Source organism: Xiphophorus hellerii, chromosome 4, assembly GCF_003331165.1.
Source record: "Xiphophorus hellerii strain 12219 chromosome 4, Xiphophorus_hellerii-4.1, whole genome shotgun sequence".
Classification (NCBI taxonomy): Eukaryota; Metazoa; Chordata; class Actinopteri; order Cyprinodontiformes; family Poeciliidae; genus Xiphophorus; species Xiphophorus hellerii.
In genome coordinates, this window is record NC_045675.1 from 34,782,274 (window position 1) to 34,798,537 (window position 16,264).

Here is a 16,264-nt window from a genome sequence, read left to right on the forward strand (position 1 = left end):
TATGAATGCGCCTTTATGGACATGAAGCATCTCTATTCTGTAAATGTACAACTTATGCACATTATTCCACTAAATGTCCACATTCCCACTCAAAGGGCTTTCTGACTCGCTGGCTGAATCCCGGCTGAACGCTCTGATGTTCAAACAGGCATTTGCACGATCTCTTTATTTATTTATGTTATGTGGATTTTTTTTCTTTAAAATGTATTATTTTTATTTTTGTGAGGTGACCTCATGTGCCCTTGAAGCACCTTTTAAATAAGATATCTAATTATTATCATTATAAATACTTATACTGCTACAAACAAGGACGTTGCCATGGTTACTGCTTCATGTGGTGGCAGACTTCCGGGTATTTATACTAATTTACATATGTGGTGACAGGGCGGACCAGCAGCTGCGCTCCATTTCCCGCAAATTGGGATTCATAAAGGAAATGTCTGCAGCTATGTGCGTGCGCACGGCTTTATACATCTGGAGTTTTTTGTGCACCGCACATTTCTAAACTTGCCATGTTTTAGTGTGAAAACTATTTTATGCATGAAGCCCTAGATCCTTTTAATGCGATACACATATGGGACAGAAACATGAATGATATTTTAAATAGGCCTGTCTATTGATTTGTCATTTCTGCAAAACTATTAATCTATAAAGAATAAAGCTGGTTCTTAATCAAATCCTAATGAGTCAAATTGAAAGTGTCATGGAGTCACTTAAAAGCCTCATGACATTAACACTGACATTAAAAAAATAATATTGAAGAAATAAATACATAAAATAAAATCTAATTAAAAACATAAACAACTGATAAGTTCCTTACAGAGAACTTAATAGTATTCTAGTATGGTCTGTAACACATAGTTCTTACCAGATGTATTCTCAACAAACCCATGAAACGTCAACAATATTATCTTAACTTTTATTTGAAAACAATCTGTTCTTGCCATATAGTCCCAGTTATTCATTATTGCTTGAAGGGCCTTGCCACATAGGTTTATTCCTCTGTAATTAGTTTAGTTTCTTAGTTAATTCTTGCATTTTGTTCTTCGTTCATTTCCATCTACTTTCCTTTAATTAGTATTACACTTTCTTGGTTTTTTGTTATGTCCTCTTTAGTTTCTCTCCTGTTATTAGTTTGCTTTCTGTTTGTATTGATGTTCACCAAGAAGGTACATTTGTTTTTCCTGCTCTTTACTCAGCAGATGAATAAAGTGCATCTGCTAATCTGAATAACAATGGCAAAGACAGCGTATCTATAGGTAGGGAAAATCTCAATGTCTGTCACATGTTTATTGCCTAAAGGCAAGAATAGAAATGTCAATAGCCAGTTCAGATTGCATATCTTGTTGTATGTGTTGTACCTTGTTTCTCTCATTTGGAGAGCAGCATGTAATTCATATGATTACGTTTTGCAGTTATATGTCTGGGATTACACTGCAATTTATTTCTCGTTATTCTTACTATCATATCAGCAGTCTATAAGATGATGTTGTCTTATAATGAGGTGAAGGGGTGTTGCATATTTTCTTCCAACCTGGGGAATTTGTGAAATACGAATATGGACACATGGTCTTTTATTTTATTTGATAAATTTGACAGATACATCTCACTGACTACACTTATGCAACAATTTATGCAACAATTTATATTGTTGCATATTACTATTATTGTTATCATCTTATTAATCTGTTTCCACAATCTTGCTGTTGCAGGTTTGACACATACCAGGGGAAGACGGAAAGTTGTCGCCTTGCAAAGTTTGTTGATGATGTAAAGGCCGGTCTCATCTTGTGCATGATGGTTAATGATGAAGGTTCAAACAACTTGGAAGATTCAGCCAAAAAAAGCCTGTCCAGGCTAGGCAGCATCTTCATAAGCAATCTAGGATTTCGGTAAGCTTTTTAAGTTGATGTTTAAAAGAGTTCTAAAAATTTTTATTTTGTTTGTATGTCTGTCAAAAAATATCAGTTATAGTTTATCATCAGACAATACATAGTTTGTCAAGAATTCCAACTGATTTTGAAACCCAAGACTCAATGACTGTTGGTAAAAAGTTACATACATATCTCTTTGATCTTTCAAACACAAAATGTACAGGGAGCTCTACACACTGCTTTATGTGTATGTATATGCACAAGTTCATTTGAGTAGATCCAAGTGGCTGTGCTTTACTACATAATCTATGCTGCTTTCGCAGTTATTTTGAATTTATTTTCATCAGACCATCTGTGCTGTCTCCGTTTCATCGACAGATATGCACATTATATCCAAATTTTTGGGTCAATGCAAACAGTGAGCTTTAACAGGACTTTGTATTTATTCCAATTCCTGATGTGCAAAACGGTATGGGATTTTCTCATCCAACGGAAAAAGTGTAAATGTGAGTGAGCTCTCTCCACCGCTTCAGAGGTTTGGAGGGACCAGGTCAAAGGAATTTAATGCTGCTAACCTGCTGACCTTCTCCACTGCAGCATCATTGACAAGGAGGAGGGTGACTTTGCTGATTTATCCTGAAATCAACAATTTATTTTGCTAAGATTCAGGATTAGATTGTTGATAGTATAAGCAGCCATCTGCCACGAACAATTGGGGATTTGAGCAGAAACATAAAAAAGAAACAGATGAACTGATGTAGGATTATTTTTTATGTTTATGAAAATAAAACATTAGTAGCAGTACAGGGAGAATGATTAGTTGATGGCAGTTTTATTTCAGTTGATACCTCGAGGAAGGTACCATAGGTAAACAAAACTCCAGATCAAGTGTAGCTTCTATGGAGAGAAACATTGCTGAGAGAAAACAGTAATCTTTCTCTAAGTTGAAATAACAGCAAATAACGTAAGTTCAAAGAAAAAAAGTGGTCAGTTTGACATCCAGTATCCTAATTCATTCAGCTAGGCTCCACTGCAAACTTTGCAGGTGGATCACAGCTGTTCCAGAACACCCCAATTCAAACTGCTTGCGTCCCTTCTCCACTCTACTTTGCTGCAAATGTTAGAGCAGTGGTTCCCAAAGTGTGGGATTTCCTTTTGGAGCTTTTCTGTGTGATTCTAAATTGCCCACAAGTGACTGAGAGTATGGATTGCTGCAGTAACGCCTGTAGCTGTACGGCTGTACACACTGAGTACCTTGAAATTTTCCTTTAAATAGAAAGGAACATTTACCATTCTTTACCCTCTTTACCATTAGCAAAATTGTGAAGAAAAAAACAGACTTTTTGTGTCAAAAGATGTTGTACACACAGCTGTGTACAGTCTGTGAGGGGAGGGGTGGGGCACGCCACAGCCTAAATCTTATTGGTCAGTTTGCTTTTATTTCACGGTTTGGCATTTTTCTGTAAGCTAAAAATGAATGAGTGGAGTTTGAACCTCCCGTAGTTCTAAGATACTGCCTGAGCTTTTTACAGTGTTCGGTTCTGGCGGGTCGTTGGTTTACTAGCTTTTTTTGTGGGCTGTTCGAACTGAACAGCTCATGGGCCACCCGATGGCTGACACCAGCAGATGTCAAAAAAAAAAAAAGGTCAGACAGATCATAGGGCAGCACAAAACTATCACTGCACCTGACCTGCAAGAGCACAACCACTCCCCAATGGGAAAAATCAGCACAAACCTAAACCATAAGAGCAGCGGACTTGTTTTTTTTTTTTTTCAGACGATGCTGAATAATAAAGACATTGAAGCGAAGCCTACCCTTGTGGTTCACGGAAAAAGGAGAGTGTTGATCGCAGGTTCAGGTGGTGTCAGACGTCCAGAGGACGATAAGGTGAAGCAACAATATTAGCTTAATTTCTACTCTATTCTGGCTAGATTAAATTCGACTAGATTAAATTGTTTAACCCGCAGTTTTAGCGCGACGCTCAGGAAGAGCAGCAGATGTCAGCCGACAGGTGACCCATCAGCTCTCAGTTCGGGAAACATCAAAGAAGCTCATAAACCGACGACCTGCCAGAACCCCACACGGTAAAAAGCTCAGCCGGGATCCAAACGACCGCTCTTAGAACTACGGGAGGTTCAAACTCTTGTCATTCATTTTTATCTTACAGAAAAGGAGCCAAGCCGCCAAATAAACAAAAGTAAACTGACCAAAAAGATTTAGGCTTTGGGTGCTCACCCCCAGAGACTCACACAGATGTGCGCTACGTGCAAGATGTTTTGGCACAAAAGATATTTTTTTCTCCATAATTTTGTTAATAGTAAAGAGGGTTAAATAAAAAAATATTTAACTTTTCTTTTCTTTTTTTACTTAAAGGAAAATTTCAAGGTTCACAGAGTATGTACAGCTGCAGATGCTGCTGCCCTCTGATAATATCCTGCAGGCGTCTGCGCATAGTTCTGAACTTTAACCGTAGGAAAGAGTTTTATACATAAAGCAATTTATTTTAAACATTTTTATCATTTCCTTTTTTTAAACTCTAAGTATAAACAAATGTTACTACTTCAATGTAAAAACATTTAATTAAATAATTTCTTTGGCAGTGCTCCCTAATGACAATGGCTATTTTTAGAACTTGCTCTGCGGGCGACAGACAAGGTCCCCTCGGGCGACCTGGTGCCTGTGGGCACCGTGTTGGTGACCCCTGATCTAGATCAAGTCATTGACTAAGCAGTTTCTTTTTCAGAGGTTCTGATGGATTGGATTCATCAAGAATTATGGATGGATATAGCTATGTATCATCAGCAGTGGTGGGAAGTAACAAAGTATAAGTACTTTGTTACTGTACTTAAGTACAATTTTCATGTATTTGTACTTAAGAAGATTTAATCATGGATACTTTCGACTTTTACTCCACTACATTTTACAGTAAGTATCTGTACTTCCTACTTCACTAAATTTCTACAAAAGTATTGTGTTACTCATTACATCCAAGTCACATTGTTCTTTTTTGATCTGTTCATTAAAATGTGAAGTTCAGGGACTTAATGTGGCGCTGTAAAATCCAAGCAGTACTTGACTTACATGTGTCCAGGGGCGCCGCCAGGAATCTTGGGCCACATGACAAAAAAAAAATCCCCCCCCCCCCGCGCAACTGCTGTTACAATTTTTTGAGTTTATTTGACCCATCAAAAGCGTCACAATTTTAAAGGCTTGCAACTGCCTTGCTTTCTTTGGACCAATACTGATACTATCACAACATTTACTGCTCATGAATTTTACATCCAACAGTCCACATACAGTGTGCAAGAAGGTAGCTTAATTTTTTTCTATTAGTTTTAGATTACTGACATGTACGTGCAACAGTCATAGGCAACATGCAAAATATACATGAAGCAATCCAGACTTCTCAAAAAATGCTATTTAGTTACATTTTATTCAAGCTGCAGTATATAACTTTAATAAAAATATGTTTTCTCCATATTTCTTAAAGCTGTCACCATGTTGTGACAGTTTATGAGACAGAATCTGTGAAAACAATCAATCTCCTCCACCTGCTCCCTGATCTACTATTACTGGCTAAAGTAATGCAACGTTCCGACCAAAACAACCAATCAGAAACAGTAGGAGGGTCTTAGTGCTGTCAATCAACCTCATTCACTCACTGCTAAATGTGCTAATGGTTGAAAAACAACTTATCATTACAGGAAGAATGTTTATCTGCTGTCGTTGGTAGCTATGCTAACTAGATTGAGCATTCACAACAGGCTATGCTAGCTACAGCACAGAGCAAGAGGGAGGAGAATGAACAGCCACATGAGATTGTGATTGACAGCCAGTCTCCTGCCACTGACTGGTTGTTTCTAGCACTTTGAGAAAGCAGAGGAAATAGATTTTTCACAGACTATCTCTCATGCCATACTGTCACAACATAATGACAGTCTTAACAAATGTGTAAAAAAAACGTATTTTTATTTTTATAAAAGTTACATACTACAGCTTTAATTTCACTTAGGAGAGGCTTGTCAGGAGGGATGTGGCTTAGAGCAGCTGCTGACTGACTCATCTGTTGGTAAATGTGATAAAAGGTTCAAGGGACAGGTTAAATATATGAATATCTTGGTAATTTCTTTTCTTAATTCATTAAATGTTAGTGAAATGGAGGCAAACAGTAGTCTGTAGCTAAGCTAACTATGCTGAATGGTTGATAATCTCACACTGTCTACCCACCTCTCGGGGAAAAACTGGGTTACAAATTGAAACTCTTACATTTTTCTCTCTCCCTCTTTCTATTTTCTGAAAACCTGATTTTATAATTTTTCTTAGCAGCATAGTAACTGCCACACTGACTGCTGCTGAGCACCGTCACTGTCAAGCGTTCCAAGCAGGAACGAACCATTTCATGCAGATCTAGGGGGGTTCAGGGCAAATGTTTGCTTTTTGGTCTGTGATGGGGAACATTAATTTTTTACTGCTAAAAACAATTTTAGAAACCGCAAACCAGAACCGCCATTTGTTTACATGTTAGCAACTCACTAACTGGTGTTCGTCAGAGCTTTTACACTATAAAATATGTGGGAACATCAGCTATCAAAGCTTAAATGTGACGATATTGTTTTACTGCAACCTACAGCTATTGCGGGGAGGGATGGTGACTTGCAGAAATGACTGCAAATAACCCGCATTAGCATATTTAGCTACTTCATTGACTCAGTTGCTTCAGAGATGCGGATTTTTTTCCGTTGGCTTTTTATCCACACAATGAAACAAGCACACATAAAGCATTCTGGGTTCTATCTTCAAGTTTAGAATTTTTAGCCAAATTCTTTTTGTTTCCTTATCTGTCGGTAGGCAATGAAAACTACCACTTATCAAAGAAACTCTGTCTTTTTGTTTCGGGAGCACGTTCAAAACACATTTTCTTATTTGGAAATGGGACCATTGCACTCCAGAAGTGAAGGGGGCGCTATTTCCTATATTATCTGCGGTCTCCCGTTTTTTGTTTTTTTTAAAAATCTGTGATATATCTTCATCTTTAGGAAGTAGTTTCACTCTCAGCATGTATTTGAATTTCTCTCTTTTATTTACTTCAGCGCAGCTCACAGTTTTTAGCAAATTCTGTAGCTTTCTGTGTACTTCTAAATCTGCTCCTTAGTTGCATCTTTTCGGGCCTGCTAGTGGCGGGGGGTGGTAGTAACACAACCAATATAATTACGTCACTAAACGAGAATATAGTACCACAAAGTCTTTATTATTTACTATTAATTTCACCATTACTGGCAACGTAAAAGATGGGGCATCAGCCAATGAAAAGCGGCCCCTCTGGTAAGGTCCATTGTGCGGAGGTGTTGACTGACGTGTCGAATGTATGGAGCAACGCTGTGACCAAAGTCTGCAATATGTGACGTTCACGAACGATCTGATTCTTCTGAATGGCTCTTTACTAAGACTGATAGGACTGGAGCCTCACTGAGAGCCGTTCTTTGTTCTTGTAATGATCTGCGTACACTGCAGTGGCTATTATTATTCTATTTAATTAAAATATATATAGATTTAATTAATTGGTGAATAAATAAAACAAGAACATAGGAGCACACAGATAATGCTCATTGTTCTTTGATTGTTTTGGTCACCTGTCATGGTGGCAGATGTTACTGCAGGACAGAGAGTGAGCGCAGTCACAGTGCTCCTTTTGGTTGGTTACTTCTTGCTTGTTGCTTCTTGGTCAGTGTTCATAGTTGAGTCTTGTTTACCGTTAATCCATTGTTTTAATTGCTATGTTTAGTGGTACAGACAGTGGTGGGTTCCTATATGGGCAAATGCCCAGGGTGTTATCTTTTTGGAGGTTGGCACGAGATCTCTGCAGATTGTGGCACAGAAATGGAAGCAAAGCAGAATGAAGAGTTTGAATTGATAATGATATTGGTTAAATTTATTTCAGCTCTAAGTATTTAATATCAAGGTATTTTATGGGAATGTGGATCTTTCAGATCAATTTTTGAAGCAACTTTGATCATATTTCACATTTTATTCTGTCATGTAGCTTAGGGCGCTGGTCTTGGTCTTGACTTGATGTCAGGTTACGATAAGCTGAGGCAACAATTCAGACAAATTCATCAAAATTAGACATGAACAAATTTTTTCTTGTTTCATTTTAGCTGCGACATTTAGATGACACATCCTGGTACTTGTGGGATGTAAGTGTTGACTACAACACAGCTACATGACTATTCCAAGTACGACTCCTCTTCCTTGGTTGCATGTAAACGGCCTCTAAGCTGTCACAGAGAGTAAACACAATAAAAACATGCTTTATCTGCAGCATTGTTCATTAAATGACATTACTCATGTATTAAAATTAAATGATAGGTGCACTTACTGACATTGCATTAGCGATTCAGCAAATACCTTTTACTTTTAATACTTAAGTATTTTTAAAAGTCAGTACTTTTTTACTTTTACTCAAGTAAAAAAATATTTTGGTACTTTTACTAGAGTACATTTTTGTCTGTTTACTTATGCTTTTACTTGAGTACACTGTTTTAGTACTTTCTCTACCACTGATCATCAGCATAACAGTGAACATGCATTCTATGCTGTCTGATGATTTTTCCAAATGGAGACATAGTAAAGAGAATTGGTCCAAGCACACAATTAATCTCAAACTATTTTTACATGTCCTTACATATTCCAGTCTGTAGATATAAATAGTTTGGGTGTTTCACAAAGAGTGTCAGTATGTAAAGTATGTAAGCTTATGTTACTTAAATAGCAATACAAGCAACATTTTCCCAAAATTCCTTAAGTACACACGAGGGCCAGCCCAAAGGATAAGTTATCTAAAGGCACTTTTCCACTAGACTGCCTCTAGTACAGTCTCAGTCCGCCTTGGCCAAATTTGTTTTACATTAGCAAATCCGGTGCAGCTCAGCCCGGCTGTTCTCAGATTTTCGTATTTACTTCAGGGGTAGCACTAGCAGTACCTAGCATGTCACAGCCCTGAAACCATTTGATTGACAGCTGACCGCATTCATTGATTGATTCTTGATTTATATAACTGAAAACTGCAAACAACATTTAGCATTCAGCTGTGGACCGCGGACATGCTGTCTGCTATCAGAGAGCTGCTCAGTATGGAGGAGTTTATTTATGAGTTTAATAAGCTCACAAACTATCGCTATTGCTTCTATGTCATCAGCCGTGTTTGTTTACTCTAAATTCACGTGTGATATAGTGGGCTTTAGGGGATTTTCTGTCTGAAATCTGAATGTTGGTGATCGGTTTGTTTGTGGTGTGTTGCTCTTGCCGTTATACCTATGATTGTTTTTGTCTGCTAGTGTGTGGTCTCTCAAGTTTTGAAAATGGGCCGACAATCGGCCGACAATTCTAAAATCGTGTAGTGTGCACTGGGCATTACACTAAGGAAATGAGTAAGGTAGGGGTCAGTGGAGAGCACCGGAGTTGAGCCTTTTTTCATTCAGTGTCATCAATAGAAAGAGAAAAAAGCAGGAAGAAACAATAAAGCCGATAAATTAAAAGGAGGTCGATAACTTTCATTTATTGATTTATTAATTGATTTATTGTTTATTGTGATATGCCAAATCTGGAGTTGTGTTGAATCAGTCACCTCTTTGATAAAAAAGCTACACAAAACGTAACCTCAAAGGAAAAGGAGAAACCGAAATTAAATATAAGCACTAGGGATGCTCCGATCAGGTTTTTTGCTGCCGATTCCAATCTGCCAATCACCGATCTTTGCAGATCGCCTGGATTGACTATTAATTTTTCGTCTTAGGTAGAAATGATACTAAGTGATCTGGCAAAATTAAAAAAATATCTAGCAATAAATTCACCTAATTTAGACATAAACATGCAAAATACTTGCAGAAACAATATTCAGTCAAAAGGACAACAGAAAAACCTGCAATCAGTAAAATAATATTTAACAGTAAGGCTCTCAGTTTCATAAATTATTAGTCAAATAAATCTGCCTATATCAAATAATGTCAAGTAATAAAGGAGATATTCATTCAAAGTCATATGCAGGTTGCATTAAAATAAACAATCCTGAGTAATTAAAACAAAACTTCCTGATAACATGACTAGCTGATTAATGCTGGTTCTGATTGGCTGTTTCTGACTGAGCTGAGTAATTCTGCAGAACACAGGGAGGTGGCAGAGGAGATTGATTATTTTTCAGAGATTATCTGTCTTATGTTAGGATGGCAAAGGTTTTAATGCATATCTAAAATCTTTTTTTTTTTGCTTAAGTTATATGCTGCAGCTTTAAGCAGACATTCGGTGTGGGAGTTCACTGCTGGGTGGAGGTTGAGTGGCGCTCTGTCTGTGAAATAATACTACCAGTAGCGCATAGCAGCGGTCGGAACCAGTGTCTTACACCGCCAGCTCGAAGACTTGAATTATTTTTTGGTTTATTTGCTTAGCTTTCCGACCGTGATGCTAAACCGGGTGAATGTTGGTAGTTGAGCGCGGCTTTACCGGACGCTCCGAATGCCCTTTTGTTCCTACATTAAGCCTCCATATAGCCGAACTCCATCAAGTGCTTGTTTTTTAAATGCCATATTCGTTTTGTTGATGCATTTTGACGTGCTTCACTCCCGAGGTAATTTTCCGCTGCAACACGCAAACTTCCCCATTCACTGAGCGTTAAAGTTCCACATGACAGGATTTGTTGCTGCGCTCTTGCGAAGTGTGAAGGAAAGAGGAGATGAGCTGCACACCCAGGCTGCGAAGTGAGATAAAAGTGATCGTTTTGGTGATCAGCAATCACTGATCATACAATTTTTCACGGAAATAGGCTGATTATGATCAGTGGCCGATCGATCGGCCTCTTATAAGCACACTTTTTGGTACAGGAACCCTCAAATTGGTCTGAAACTTGAATATAAGTCTTCCAAGACTCCCAAAGTCAGAGAGCTGTGGGCTGCTCACTGATGGAAAAGCACTGTGTGCATTAACTTCCTAATAGTTGTCTAAAACCTTAAAAACTCGAATTCCTAGATACTACTCTCTAACGAACATAATTTTCTTGTAATTTGGTAAGTTATTTAACCCTCTATGGCATGACTTTTTATTTTTGTGGGGAAGAAATATTTTCCTGCATTCTTTGGGAGCTTGGTGGTCCCTAATTACATGTCAATCATAAAATCGGACTCTGACACCTCCTGGAACCAGATTTGGGTTTGTTGCCTCAGGGTAACATTGGTCTAGAACACCAAGATTGTCTACACTGATTATGAGAAATGAAATACAAATCAAACAAAAACTATATTCATAAAAGAACTATTTTTTGGACAAAAATATGTCAAAAATCATGCCCCCCAAAAAATAAAATAAAGGAGCAATGTGAGGTACAGCTATGTGGTTTGTTGCCTGAGGGCAACGCCATGCCATAGAGGGTTAACAACTACCTTTTTAAATAACGCACACATACATACAGATGTTAAACGTTGTCATGATACTGATTTGGATGACGTCATTACTCCAGGAGGACCCTCAGGTCCGCCTCTGTGATTCCAGGCTCCCTCTGCATGCCCCAATGTCTGGTCACCTTTGTCGTCTGCGCCATCACATGGTGGATTCTCTCTAGTCTGTTCTTCTTCACATTGATGCTCATCTCCTTCAGCATATGTACTACTTCCTCCACTGTGATGAATGTCTTTGTTCCTGTGTGCAGAAACACTTTGAGTTGGGCCAGATAGGGATACTGCGCATTCACATTTTTCTCCTTCAGCTGTTTGATGACTTCCCTCACCTGCTTCCTTTTCTGCTGAATCCCCGTTGTGTAGTCTTGATTGAAATAAACAGTCTGTCCTTCATAGCAGATCCTTTGTTTCCAGGCCTGTGTTATCACGTGTTCCTTCACCTTATAATCCAGAAAGTGTATGATGATCACTCTTGAAGGGGGTGGAGGGAGGCTTGCTGTCCTTTGGTTTATTCACCAGTGAGCATTGTGCTCTTTCAATGCACAAGTCCATCCCATCTGTGATTTGAGTCTGGGATTTAATAAATTGGCTTTATGAAGGTGATGGTGTCATTTGTTTTCGCCACTTCTGGAATGTCATGAATTTGTATATTGTTACCCCTCATCCTCAACTCCAAGTTGTTGCATTTCTCTGAACGTTTGGTAATTTCCCGGAGTAGAAATGTTGCAGCCCGCTCCATACGTGTCATCTTTTCTTCAGTATTCCCCACTCTTTCCTTCATGTGAGTTACTTTCTGCTCCAAGAAAATTTTGCTGTTCTGAACTCCTTAATGCTCGTTTCGAGTGAAGCCAGTGCTCTCTTGTTGTCTCCTACCCCTTCAGGATGTTCTTTTTATAGTCCCCGTAGCTCGTAGGTCCTCATTTTGTGGCTCTGAGTGTTTTGCTTTGTGGCTGTGTCCCATACTCTTTCAACCATATTTTCCATGTGTATTCTAGATCTCTTTATGAGGGTATTTTCCTTATGTTCTGTTGTTTTTTTTACCTGATACTAATGCTAGTTTCGGTCGTGTTTTTCAGAGCAACCTTTTTTCCTGCAGTTTACAACATGGCGTCACTGGAAATTAAGAAGTTTCGGGGAGTTTGTTGAGGGCTGGTTGAGCAACTTAAAAAGAAATTAAATGTTCGACCATGAGAAAGAGCTCAATCATGTCTGTGGATTATTCTTCAAAGGAGAATCAGTATCTGGACACCCACGAGTCTTATACTGGTGGCAGCGCTGGGATAGTTTGGGACTCTTTTCACGGTTTGTCTGACTTTTTATTGGCACGAGCTAGCCGTTACTTCAGTATAGCGTCGGCGGTTGCTATCTCCGTGTGATATTGTACATCTCATTCTCCATGTTAGAGGACGACAGGCCAGCCACATTGAACCGGGAGCTTCAACAGGTAACGCATTCCGGTTGCTTCAAATAGGGAATGAACACATGAAACAGGTTGAGTTTGCATACAACTCTCGTGTACACGCCACTACAAATTTCACCCCATTCTTTTTGGTTCATGGTAGGGAGGCTCGTGTACCAGACTATCTTTTTCCTTAGTGCTCCCACTAACAATAGGCAAACACCCACCGGTGCACCTAATTGGTGTGCTGCTAGTGTTCTAAACAAACTGTTCTGCTTTTCACACTACAGCTATTAACATTGCTGCCGCTGCCTGACAACAGAAGTGCTATTATGACAGGCAAGTGAGACATGAAGCTTATGATCCTGGGGATTTAGTGTGGGTTGACATCCCCTCTTTGTCAAGGCATAAGTTGGCTCCTTGACGGACTGGTCCTTTCAAACTTTTAAAACAGCTGAATTTTGAGGCAGACACTGGTGTTGATGAGGTGTTAGACCAATTTGATCCCAGAGCTAAACCCAAAGTTGTTCACTACGACCGCCTCAAGCCGTATCGATCTCCTGTACCCAGGTCATCTATGACAGATTTTCCACCATATTTTTAGTTTGTTGATAACTGAAGGGACAAAACCTAAATATTTTTTTTGTTATAAAATAAGAAACACTTTCAAAAATTGGATCTTGTAGAAAACATCACAACCTTGCTTAAATTTACATTGCATACTTCTTGCAATGTCTGTAGCAAACCGTTTGATTGAGATAAGATGATCTTGTGTTAGAAGCCAATGCCTTGTGGTTAGCTTAACAACCATTTGATATATTATACATAATGCAGGAAGAATTAAGGGGGTTTCATAACTGACGTAGGGACAGAAAGAGGTTATTGTTATGTTTCCAGTATTGATGAAGACAAAATAAATGGATGGGAGCAATTATGTGGTGACAGACAGATTCCTAGTAAATGACTCTTGCCGCCTGCTCTTTTCACACTGGTGCTAAATAAGCAAGCTCTGGTGTCATCTCAATTGAGTGGAATTACAGAATAGCCACAAAAATGTTAATGTATTGGAATTTATCAGTTGAGACTTATGTGTACATTATAGTTATGTATTTTTTGTAGCTATGTAGTTTTTGGAATGAGACATACAAAACCTCACTTAAGTCGCTAATTTTGTTAAAATTTCAACCGTTACACTGCAATTAAATTTATGGAAAGTTTGGTAAAGACGGAGAGAGAGAGTTGCGACACTCTTTGAACCCGCTGATGCATGGTCATGTGGTTCATGTAGCTCTCAATAGTTCCCAAGATCTCAATGTTGTCAGTCAGTTTGAATGGCTTCTGGTGTGATGTAGCACAAATAAATGACTTTTCTTCCTTTCTCCCATGACTTTCAGTTATTTTTGAGCAATAGTTAATTGATTACTTTACTATGTATTTTATCAAAGCATTTTAGATGCAGCAGGGACATTTGTACCAGTTTAGAGGTGATACGTGATAAATTATAGGGAAACGACACTGCTAACACAGTAGAATATATTTAGGTTACAGAACATATCGAAGTGTCTATGCAATACACTGATAGGTATATTTAAAGAGTTTTATAATAATATTATGCATGTAAATAGGAAAACACAGGAGTAATACCTATTAGGGTTGTTTCTGATGTCCTTTGTTTGTTAGCATGAGAATGGTATACCTTATGTCTGTGCCAGCAGTTAGCTTTACTCCAGCTTACCTTCAGATCTACAAAGAAATTTAAATATTCTAAAAAAAAAATCCAGATATTAAAGATGGAAAAATAGTTTAATGCAGAGTTAAATTACATTAGTCAGATTAAAGAGATTTAAAATAACTGAGGGAAATGTATAGCTGTAGATGTTTTGGCTGAAGACCTGGAACAAATTCTTATTTTCTGTTGCAGAAGAATTAATCTATGTTTTCCTAATAAGAAGTGAGTATTTGGGGTCTACACCAGAGTTATTTGTACTTGTAGCCAGACAACTGTTATAAAACTGTACTTTATTGATTAAAATGCTTAAATGAAACTGTTTCGCTTTAAAAATATTAGATGACAAAATAAATGTATATGTTATCAAACAAATTATAAAGTATGTAAAATGGGAAGCTTTAATAAAGTACTTTATTTTCATTTATACTGTTTATTATATGCAAAATTTCACAAGGAGGATAGGAGAACTTGAGACAAGAAAAATAATGCAGTCGTACAAATAGGTTTAACCTTAGATGGGGCAAATGCACATTGAAAAAGGTCATACAGTGCAGTTTTTCTATGAGGTCAACAAGCTATATGGTTCTTCAAGTCCATGAGTATTCTGCTCCCAGACAGCAGAACGCAGCAAAGAAGACTGCAGCACATTAAGCTGGAACCAGGTCAATATCAATGTCAATTTTATTTATAAACCACTTTAAAAACAGATATCAACTGCACCAAAGTGGGTCAGGAGAGGTTCTCCACATGCTCAGACTAAAGATAACAGTCTGACAGAGGTGAACAGAGAATGTGTGCTAACTCTGGATTAAGTCTTATCTAGGAACAGGGAAGCTTTTTGGAGATGTGACTTTGGCTGGTCATACAGGAGCAACAGCACCTGTATGTTTTTATATTGTCAGGAAGCAAAATCATCCTCAAAAACATTGAGAGCAGCTTACATAGGAAAATCTCTCTTGGGCAGTTTCTTCTGACAGTCAACTCAGACAGCTACAGTGTCAGGAGGATGGCAACAGTTTTCTGGCAGAGGTCCTGGACATTAATAATATAAATGATACAAAGCAAATTAATCAACTGTCCTGCAATAAAATTTTTATAAAGGTTTAGGTGTTAAATGTATGGTGTTCAATCATTTTTGATTCAGTGCTTTTGTAGGACAGAGACGATCTTACCTTTGTAATGCTTTGTTTGCATCATGCTTTAATTCACTGAAATCATTCTTGTGTGGTTTACCTGGAAAATATATTTTCAAAATTACTCATCTTTACAATCACTTTATCCTTAATGATAATGTCCCCATTTATGCAGCCGTCTCAGATGAAGGAAATAGCTTAAACTAAATTACCCACATCGATTTTGCAGAAAAAAAGAGAAAATATTTCCTAGTTGAGACAGTTCAGTAACCTGAATTACCATAAACATGAGAAAATTATCACTTTCAACAGTTAAGCTGCAATGAATATTGCAAAACGCTGAATTAGACAGATTGAACCCCCCACCCCCAAAAAACCTTTAAAGCTGTCAGCTTGAAGAAGCTGCAGTTAAAATACAGCTAGCAAGAAAACTCTTGCTAGCTGTATTTTAACTGCAGCTTTGTTAATGCTTCATTAACAAAAACTGGCGACATAAAATATCACTGTTGATAAATTACGGTACAGCACAGTCAGTTGACACTTCACAATAGCAAGAAAATATTATATTTTCATCAACTTACCGGAGAAACACTAATGAAACACTGAGAATGAGTAATGTTCAGTGCTGGAACTGCTGTTTGGAACTGAAGCTCCATGACCCACATGACTTCTGCATTCCATTCTT

The 16,264-nt window shown here is 38.0% G+C and overlaps 1 protein-coding gene across 5 annotated transcripts in view; it reads left to right on the plus strand.

Moving 5' to 3' along the window:
- Positions 1-16,264, plus strand: part of cemip (cell migration inducing hyaluronidase 1) — a 214,942-nt gene that overhangs the window by 26,574 nt on the left and 172,104 nt on the right. For 4 of the 5 annotated variants that reach the window (XM_032561532.1, XM_032561533.1, XM_032561535.1 and 1 more), the window contains one exon: positions 1,713-1,892. The exons of the other annotated variant lie outside the window; for it this stretch is intronic. In XM_032561532.1, coding sequence (XP_032417423.1) covers positions 1,713-1,892 — 180 coding nt within the window. The remainder of the gene's footprint in view (positions 1-1,712; positions 1,893-16,264) is intronic. 5 annotated transcript variants of the gene reach the window in all.